Below are 10,325 nucleotides of genomic sequence, written 5' to 3' on the forward strand. Positions count from 1 at the left end.
ATCTCCATAGAGATAAGCTACACGAAACAGGAGGGAAAAACCTCGTACGATAACAAATTAATGTCATTACAAACAAAATGTCTGCAGTTTCGCCCCAAACAAGACTAAAAGACAATCTTGGTATGTGGCTTACGAAGATACATTATTGAAAGTGGAAAGAACTTCAGGGGAGCTGAAGAGAGGAATTGATATTCCTCTTAAAACAGTCTAGACTGAAGGATGGATGGAGACATACACAAGGCAAAGAGTTACAAAGAGACGCAGTACGGGGAATAAAGCTGTTAGAGTGACCTTAGACCGCTGAGTAAACCCGGTATTGATCAGAACTTCCTGCTATTTGTTACTGTCATCGAGTAGGTTGGGTTAGGGTTATGAATGTATGAACCAGTCTTTTAGCCTACCTGGTTTGTTCTTTCTTGTGGTTTCCTCCGGCCCATGAGCACAGCTGGAAGCATGTCTGTAGGCTGAGGAGGGGAAGGGAGTAACCCCACCATTTCTTTTCGTGACTCAATTCAGTGGACGAACAAACTCAGCTGGCGATTAAAACAAAAATAAAAACATTAAAAACTTATCACTGTATTAAACCATTGGACACTTTCGGTACAGAATTTTTTTTAAAGGCTCACAGATTTAAATAACTTACAGGGTTTACAGAAGGTAATAATGAAAGACTTCTCTTGAAATATTATTCCATGAAATGCTTTACTTTTTGAGAAAACATTAAAACAATATCATTTCTCGATATCGAGAATTACGGATTTATTTTAAACACATGTCATGACACGGCGAAACGCGCGGAAACAAGGGTGGGTTTTCCCGTTATTTTCTCCCGACTCCGATGGCCTATTGAGCCTAAATTTTCACAGGTTTGTTATTTTATATATAATTTGTGATACACCAAGTGTGGGCCTTGGACAATACTGTTCACCAAAGGTGTCCATTGGCTTTAAATAATGAAAGATAGTTATAAACTACGCATTTAAAACCGGTCTATGAAGTACATCAGTGTTATTATTTTGTAACCGATTCCAACTTTTGTAAAAAGGAACCCTGCACAATTTTCAAACCATCGTTCTGGCCTGAAATCATCATCTTTCCGAAGTAATACAAACAACCACCAGACCCATTCAATAGACCTTTATCACGGTGCAGCCATCTTGAATTTCTCCCATTGGTATCAATGTTACCAAACCGAGGCTGGAAGAACAATAGTCTGGTTCCTATTGCAAAATGATTATAAGCATTGATCATTATTGTTCTTCGATTCGAGGAACATGACCAAGATGGAAGCAGCATGATAAAAGTTTTTTATTGACTTGCTACCACCATTAGGCCTACGTCATCAGAATCACATTCTATAATATTCACAAAATGTTATCTTATAAATTTAATCAACACGTCAATATCTTTTCAAACAGGCTAGCTGACAGTCATGTTAAAAAAAAAATAGGGAACATTAATTTGAACCACTTCATCCCACCGCTTTCAAATAATGATGGGTTTATCAGGAGACGGCTAAGAACAGAGAATGTGGTTATTGCTTTTAATGAGAGACTGCCTTAAAGGGTATTTTTTATTATGTACTTTTTTCTAACAAAAAACACAATATCCACAGATTTACATTAAACTCACACAGTTTGAAGATTATGATAGTGGAAAGCTTCCCTTGAACTTTTATTTACTAGGGTGCTGTAGTTTTTGAGAAATGAGTAAAAGTATTAATTTTCGTCTCAGTTTTAGCATGTAAAAACGTATTAACCAGTTATGCTATGGTTTTAGTATAATATCATAACTGGTTAGGGGGATTTTACATTCTAAAATATCGTTGGTCTCATGAGACCAAAATTATTTTATGACTTGTTTTACTAATTTCTCAAAAACTACAAAACCTTAAGCAATATTTGAAAGGAAGCTTTCCACTATCATTATTTTCAAACTCTGTAAATTTAATGTAAATCTTTGGAAATGTTGAAAAAGTACCCGAATCCTAAAACACCACAAGTTAGTCCAGACGGCCATTCAAGGTGGACACTACTCAAATCAACTGCCATCGGGGGAACGTTGTCTACTTCTGGGCTGAAAGAGGGTTACCCCCTACACAGTCCGTATCCCAATACGATATGCATGTGTATCATCCACTAGGAACCTTGCTGGTGGAGCAGAATGCACTACCTTCCCTGTTTACGAAGCAGTAAGTGCCTTACTCATTGGCCTTACTCAAGTGTAAAAACTTGCTGAGTAAATGTGCTGGGTACGAAAGTTGAGTACCTTCTTACGCAATGTTGGGCAACGAGGCGATTTGGCTTGTGCCCTCGAGAAGGTAACTTGTACCTTTTTAAGTTGCATAAAAAAAATAGTCAGTGAAATAAACTTATGTGTACAAAAACACATTTTCCTCGCCACAGGGTCAAGTTTACATTGCGACGTACTAAAAAATGCTCTTTTTGAGGTAAAATGTTGCACGTAATTGGGTAAACTGCTCCTCGTGGAAACCATTTTACCCATAATGCAAAGTGCACATTACACACACACGGACGTATCGTACAAGTCGCATGGCACAAGTCATAATCAAAGATGGATGGGGTGGACGTAATTCTGATGTTGCAGGTCGTTGATGTCTGATGTTCATTTAACCACGGTTGTAAAGAGATAATTTTGGCTTTATGGTAGTTAGTCTGTTTGAGGAACAACAGTCTGTTGAAGGGAGAAATGCATCACCAGGAAAGACGCGGATAGTAGCTTCAACAATTTCGTCAATAACAGGTCTGGCAAAACCAACAGGCTCTTTTCAGAGCCAAAACCGCTTCTAAAAAGAGATTGTTACATGTAGTCTGCTCGCAAGACTTTTGTGTTCGTGTTTCACCCCCTGAACGTACACAAACTCTCCAGTCGTTTTATGCAAGGTTATTTTTAGGTTGTGATCACCATAGATTAATCGGAAATTATACTGTCCAGTCCAATTCAATGTATATGGCTTTTTTTTAAATGTTTTTTTAGTGTCCGTGTTTGCTGCAAAAATGCATTACTTCTTTTTTACTTAACACTAGGGGTTATGGTGCTCAACTACTGAGTAAATGGGTAGTCGATTGTTGGGTACATTTTGACTCAACAAAGTTGGGTAAGAAATTTGACGCATAGTTGGGTAGCCGTTTTACACAGAAATTGAGTAAATTACGACGCAACCCCTGTTGCGTAGCGTTTTACCCTCCAAACGACCATGTTCCCTCTTGAACACCACAAAGAGTAAAATTTTACGCAACATTGGGTATTTTTTTCTTAGAGTGCACGAGTGTCATGGCCGGGTTTTAAATACACACTATGCTGCCTGACCAATCTCGGTCAAAATGCTATGTCAAAATGACCCATGGTTCTAACTGGCAAAGAATCCTAGTAAATATCTCAGTTTGAAGAGTTATCGGGTCAGCTTGACCCCAAAAAGGGGTCATGCCCCCGGGAACCCAGAATGAGGGTCAAACCATTAATATCATCGGCCGTGCGAGTTTTTGGTGGGATTTTTCATGTGAAGTATTTTGTTTATTGTGTTGATTTTGTTAAGAGTCTGTTTGTTTAGAGTTTTATTTTAGGATACCTGTAGTTTTTTTATGATGTGAGATCAATACTTCCTGAGTTCCTTTGATTTTTTGTTATTATTGGATAAGTAAACATTCCTATTCTAATTATATTGTTGTGTTGGCTGGTAACCGGTTTCTCCTGAAAGCTGTTATTTGTCTGTGATTAGCAAATTTTGTGCTTACAGGCTTCATGAAAAGATTAATCTTGAGTCTTTCATTTTGGATGGAGTGACTTTTCATGGAGTGACTTTTGTCATCGCGAGGTATCAAAACATAATGCCAATCAATGATAGTGGGTCTATTTCAAGAAATGTTGACATGCTAGCCGAGTAATAAAAACCTTTGTGAGAGCTACACGGCAGCAGTTGATTGTTTGAAGCCGTAGAACCAGATCACATTGCAAGGTAAGTAACTTTTGTTTGCGTTTTGTTGAATTTAGGGGGAAATTGAGACATATAGTTTTGGTTTTACACCGCTCTGAAAACTCATCGAGTGCCGTTTGTTAATTATTGTCTTTCCTTATTAGTATTTCCAATATGCAAAGTATACATTGTGTAAAAACAGAGGTAAGTACATAAATATATTGACCTCGGAGACCTGGTAATTAAAAAAAAAAAATTAATGCCTAACAATTAGTTATGTTTTCACCTCCTATATCAATCCCCATGTCAAGAAACAGGTCCTGGAGGATAGTGCATCAATAATATACTTACCTCTGGGACCTGGCAATTAAAAAAAAAACGTTCATGCCTAACAAGTTCTGTCTTAAAATTCCTTTATACATCCCCATGGCAAGAAACAGGTCCTGAAGGTTAGTAAATAAACATACTAACCTCTGAGACCTGGTAATAATTAAACAAACAAAAACTTCCATGCCAAAAACAAGTTCTGTTTTCAAATTCCCATATCCATCCCCATGTCAAGAAACAGGTTCTAGAGATTGGTACATACCTCTAAGACCTACTAATTAAAGGCAGTGGACACTATTGGTACCCAACATAATTATTAGCATAAAACCTTTCTTGGTAGCAAGTAATGGGCAGAGGTTGATAGTATTAAACGGCTCCCTCTGACGTAGTTTTCGAGAAAGAAGCAATTTTCCACGAGTTTGATTTCGAGACCTCAGATTTGAATTAATTTTGAGGTCTCGAAATCAAACATCTGCAAGCGCACAACTTCGCGTGACAAGGGTGTTTTTTTCTTTAATTATTATCTCGCAAATTCGACGACCGATTGAGCCCAAATTTTCACAGGTTGGTAATTTTATGCATGTGTTGAGATACACTAACTGTGAAGACTAGTCTTTGACAATTACCAATAGTGTCCAGTGTCTTTAAACAAAAAACTCATGCAAAAGACAAGATCTGTTTTCGAATTTCTATATCCATCACCATGTCAAGAAACAGGTCCAGGAGGTTAGTACACTACTATCTAAGACCTGGTAATTAAAGGAACTATCTTCCTTGACTGTTACCTTCTTTCTAGATGTACGTCTTGTGGCTGATTTCAACCCTATTCTTGGGGTTGGCCGTAGCTCAATGGGATCCGTACACGATGCACAATCGTCAAGTATTGGTCCATCTCTTCGAGTGGAGGTGGGTCGACATAGCTGCAGAGTGCGAAAGGTAAATAATAATTATTATTATTGTATCCATTAATTGTTAAGGTATGTGGAGCTACATTTTGAAGTATACCAATTCCTTTTATAATATCATGTACAGTGAAATTGATTACATCTTGGTCGGTGACTTCTTCTGCTTAGTAAATTTTCTTTTGAGCTTTGCAAAAAGTGTGCTTGCAGACTTGACCAAAATTTGCCCATCTAGCGTCTTTGGCTGCCCTCTCTGTTTTGCTTTTAGCTGATCCTTTTGAGATTAAAGGTTCTTAATATTGTATAATCTTTCTAAGCAGATGTTTCATGCTTATTGAGCGTCCAGTTGTAGCAAGTCAAGCTTCTCGCATATTTATGAAATAATGTACGTACGCGAAGTCAGCTGTGTTGGCCCTACGACCTTCAACAAGGTTACGGTACCAAGTACGTACAAGTACAAGATAGAGACGCCTTGTGCTTACTAAGCACAATCGTGTTCTCCGCAGCAGCTATAGTAAGCAGTAAGCAGTAAGCAGTAAGCGGTAAGGAGTAAGCAGTAAGCAGTAAGCAGTAAGCACATAATATTGCGCCCTGTGAAAGGCTTTATAAACTTGGTTCTTGTTTAATACAGGGGACCTGATATTATGGAGCTGATAATAAACATACGCAACTTCTTTTTGGTGTTTAGGTGGCTTGGACCACATGGGTTCGCCGGTGTACAAGTATCGCCCCCAAACCAGCACCTAGAACTCCCACCAGAACGTCCTTGGTTCGAGCGCTACCAACCAATAGGCTACGCCCTCCATAGTCGCAGTGGTAGTCCGGCTGAATTCAAAGACATGGTATCCAGATGCTATAAGGCTGGTGTTCGTATCTATGTTGATGCTGTCATTAACCACATGGCCGCGAGTAACCCCGGTGGAAAAGATGGTAAGAGACTCAGCAAGTCTTGTGTATTTTTTAATATTGAGACTCGTTTCGCATTTTTGTTTCATCCATCTTAAAATGATAAGTTCCCGGCATCAAATACATACGGTCATGACTTGCACCGTTTACAGCACTAATAATACCGATTGGCTAATAGACCTACATGTTTACCCAATTGCTTCTGTCGACTTGGCAATATCTAACCTTGTTTTGAGACTAATAATGAGTTCAGCTGCTTTATTAAAAAATCAGATGCTGTTAACAATAATATGTAATCAGTAAAGTAGCTTTCTCCTTTTATTATTTTTGTAAATGTAGCATGGGATTTTGGCTTGGTCCCCTATTCAGCGTTAGATTTCAACTGGCCCCAAGGAAGATGTCCAACCTCTGGTGATATTGACTACAGTAACATAGACTCCATTCGCAACTGCGATCTCGTAGGCCTGAAAGATCTGAACGTAGAGAAGAGCTACGTCCAAGACAAACTAGCAGAGTATCTGAATGTGTTGGTTGATGCTGGGGTTGCTGGTTTCAGGATTGATGCTGCTAAGCACATGTGGCCCGGAGACCTGGACGCTGTCTTGAAGAAGGTCAAGAATTTGAACACGGCTTTCGGATTCCCGCCAAACGCTCGGCCGTTCATCTTCCAGGAGGTGATCAACCAAGGCGGGGAGGTAATCTCGTCCTGGGAGTACCGTCATCTCGGCCGTGTGACGGAGTTTAAGTACGGCACGGAGGTCAGCCTGGGCTTCCGCGGGGACAAGGTACTGAGCCACTTCGACAGCTTCGGTGAGGCCTGGGGCTTCCTTCCAGAGACCGCTGCCGTGGTGTTCATCGATAACCATGATAACCAGAGGGGACATGGAGGTGGTGGGAACATCATCTCACACAAGGCAGGAAGGCTCTATAAGATGGCGAACGCCTTCATGCTAGCTCATCCGTACGGCATCGTACGGGTGATGAGCAGTTTCTCGTTCAATGACCCCGACAGCAGTCCACCTCGAGACCCCCAGGGGAACACTCTGTCCCCCGTCATCAACCCGGACGACACGTGTGGGAACGGATGGGTCTGCGAACATCGCTGGAGACAGATCAAGAACATGGTGGACTTCCGTAACGTGGTGGTTGGGCAACCACTCACCAACTGGTGGGACAATGGGAACCACATGATCGCATTCGGGAGAGGCGACAAAGGATTCATCGTCATCAACAACGAACATGGGAATCTCTACGAGACGCTTCAAACAGGCCTTCCTCAGGGTACTTACTGTAATATCTATCTCGGTGACTTTGTTCACGGTATGTGCACCGGACCATCAGTCTTCGTTGACTACCAGGGGTTTGCAACTTTTAATATTCAAGGCGGGGGAAATGAGGACCCCGTTGTGGCCCTTCACATCAGGTCCAAATATTGATTTATTTTGAGCTCATTTATCTCGTTTGGGAGGAGATTGAGTTGACAGAAAATGCTGAGCGTACGATCGATCACTGAATGCATCTATCGAGTACCGGTAGGCCTACTTTAATAATTTACGGTATTTTTATCGCATGGGGGCGCTTTTCATTGGCGAGTTTTCGTCAAACGCTTATTATGCCCTTTTCAAAACCACGGCTTCGGCCCCAAATTTGGTTCAAGCTATAGCTTGCGCACGTGCTCAGCAGGGCTTCAGACGCGAGGACGGAGCCTGAAGCTGAATCAAAAGCCGAAGCCGTGGTTTCGAAAAGGGTCTCAGTATAGTTTTCCCAGCAGTTCTCCACTCACATGATGAGGACCCTTTGAAAATTAGTATATCAAAAAATTGAATTTCCTTTCCTCTTGTATGACCACACTAAATGAACTAGCATTAAACTAATTATAGATTATTTCAGTGGTGAAACTATACATTTTCATTTTGGAAACTGTCAACGGGGGAGGGGGGGGGGGTTATAGTTTGGGCTTCTTGGTGCATTAAAAATTCGTTGGAACATTTTTTTCTCTCCATTTTTGTGGTGTGTGCGGGAGGCCGTTCTTATGGGGAGCGGTCTATACGAGCATCACATGTAATTGAATTTAAAATAGCAAATCAAGGTCAACTTTTAAGCAATCAAGTTTCTGGACATAAATAAAACAGTCAACGGACACACTTTCTTTCTTTCTTTGTTTTCTTTCGTTTATTTCGTATTACCACAAAATTTTCAAGGCCTTTCGGAAATACATTTATTACAGTTTGTAAAAAAAAAAAGGGTGACGTTTACTATTTCTTAGTTAATTTCCTCAAATAATCTGTTCTAAAAATGTTACCCTCTTCCAAACAAGATAGAATCACCCGTTTCCGAAATGGCTGTATTGGCTATGGCTACAGCTAGATCGATGCTTCATCGTGCATTAACGTTTATAACATCCGTAGCAATTCCCCTCGCAATGTTCATAGCTAGCCGCAGACAACCAAACAAAACCGACAATGGTGAAGTTATTAAAGGAACACGTTGCCTTGGATCGGACGAGTTGGTCTATTAAAAGCGTTTGAAACCGTGTGTTATGAAATGCATATGGTTAGACAGATGTTTTAAAAGTAGAATATAATGATCCACACAGGTATCACTCGAAACTGCACGGTTTTCCTTTTACGTCGCGAACTATCACGGTCGGCCATTTATGGGAGTCAAAATTTTGACTCCCATAATGACCGACCGTGTAAGTCGACAAGGTAAAAAGAAAACCACGCTATTTCGAGCAATATTTGTGTAGACCATTGTATTCTACTTTCACAATATCTTTCTAAGTATATTCATTTTACAACAAACGGTTAAAGAACGATTTTCAAAGACCAACTCGACCGATCCAAGGCAACGTGTTCCTTTAAAGGCATTGGACACTTTGGGTAGTTACTCAAACTATTATTAGCATACAAATGTTTTAGTAACGAGCATAATATGGAGAGTTGTCCATCTGGAGTAATGTAGTTCTTGAGAAAGAGGTAATTTCCCCCTAAAATATTTGAATCTAAAAAATACTGCAGCCCTGTTATTTCAGGCATCTGAAAGCACATCAACTTGAGCAACAACTGTCTTTTTTGTAATTTTTTTCTTGCAACTTCGATGACCAATTGAGCCAAAATGTTCACAGATTTGTTATTCTATAAGCATATGCTGAGATACACTGGTCTTAGACAATAACCAAACGTTACAGGTTATTGTACAATAATTGGTTATTAGGCAATAACTAAACGTGTCCAGTGCCTTTATAGTCTTTAAGTGACAGGGGAGATGATAACATATTCATCTATTCGGATCAATTAAGAAAACATCAACAGACGTTCACCTGTACGGAATGTTTTTTAAACACGTCTTTTTTATGTTAGAGAACAATAAAGCAACATACGTTAGTCTTTTCAGCTCATTTTGACAAGCTGACGCCATCTTGGTCGTGTTTACTTTGCATACATTAACAATACCAGGTATAAAAGTTTCTTATGAAACTACACAGAGACCAGACTATACGTCTTAGCACTGACGTGAAACTGAAAACCTACAGATATTGTAAAATAATTCCAATCGATTTTGAACTTAGAGTAACCCTTATACAAGGCCTAATTTTCCATAATGGAGTTTTACCCCCAGTGTGTTGAATGTAGAGACATCAGCAATGCAACACGTTAACACAACATACATTTTTTGATTGAGGCAAGTCAGAAAATGAATCAAAGACAAGAACATAGAGTAAGCCATGAACCCCCCAGACAACCAGTCCAATTTCCGACCACTATGTTTGTTGACATGCATCACTTGATATCCTGAAACTAATAGCCTTTAGCCAAGACAAAAACAAGAATCTGATCATATTTCTCCATACTTTCCGCACCACACATCAGATGGCAATATTTAAACAAACGCCTCGATACAAGACTACGAGGCGTGTTCTAGGTGTAGGAACTGGGTCAAACTATGTAAACGGCACAATCAAATATTGGTTTGAAGGAGAGTTGCAGCATCGTATGCGAATGGGAACATTATATCACACCTCTAGTATTGAATATAATTATCATATATCAAGCAATGGAAAAGAAGCTTATTTTGGATTTGTGATTACCATTTTCTTAAAAAGCACAAATATTTTGTGTAGGTCCATATCCAACATAATAACACTGCTCTACAAAAATTGCAAGGGTCGTGGGCTCGGATCACCGAGTAACATGCCTGTCATGTTAATTTTGGTTTTTACCCATACACCGATGTGTGTTAGCACTGTATACTCG

The 10,325-nt window shown here is 39.7% G+C and overlaps 1 protein-coding gene across 1 annotated transcript; it reads left to right on the top strand.

Annotated features, from left to right (window-relative positions):
- The first annotated feature begins 3,949 nt into the window (after positions 1–3,949).
- On the top strand, positions 3,950–8,144 carry LOC139946058 (alpha-amylase 1-like). The gene is made up of 4 exons (XM_071943654.1): positions 3,950–3,976; positions 5,058–5,197; positions 5,852–6,093; positions 6,409–8,144. Exons 2-4 carry the CDS (start codon positions 5,058–5,060, stop codon positions 7,503–7,505), a joined length of 1,479 nt encoding a protein of 492 aa, XP_071799755.1. The 5' UTR covers positions 3,950–3,976; the 3' UTR covers positions 7,506–8,144.
- The last annotated feature ends 2,181 nt before the right edge of the window (positions 8,145–10,325 follow it).

The sequence above is a fragment of the Asterias amurensis genome, chromosome 13, assembly GCF_032118995.1.
Source record: "Asterias amurensis chromosome 13, ASM3211899v1".
Classification (NCBI taxonomy): Eukaryota; Metazoa; Echinodermata; class Asteroidea; order Forcipulatida; family Asteriidae; genus Asterias; species Asterias amurensis.

Excerpts from the sequence above, each read along its gene's own strand:
- LOC139946058 (XM_071943654.1), top strand. The coding sequence starts at position 5,058 with ATGTACGTCTTGTGGCTGATTTCAACCCTATTCTTGGGGTTGGCCGTA. Across the intron at positions 5,198-5,851 it reads ATAGCTGCAGAGTGCGAAAG|GTGGCTTGGACCACATGGGT; the intron begins GTAAATAATAAT and ends TTTGGTGTTTAG. Across the intron at positions 6,094-6,408 it reads TAACCCCGGTGGAAAAGATG|CATGGGATTTTGGCTTGGTC; the intron begins GTAAGAGACTCA and ends TTGTAAATGTAG.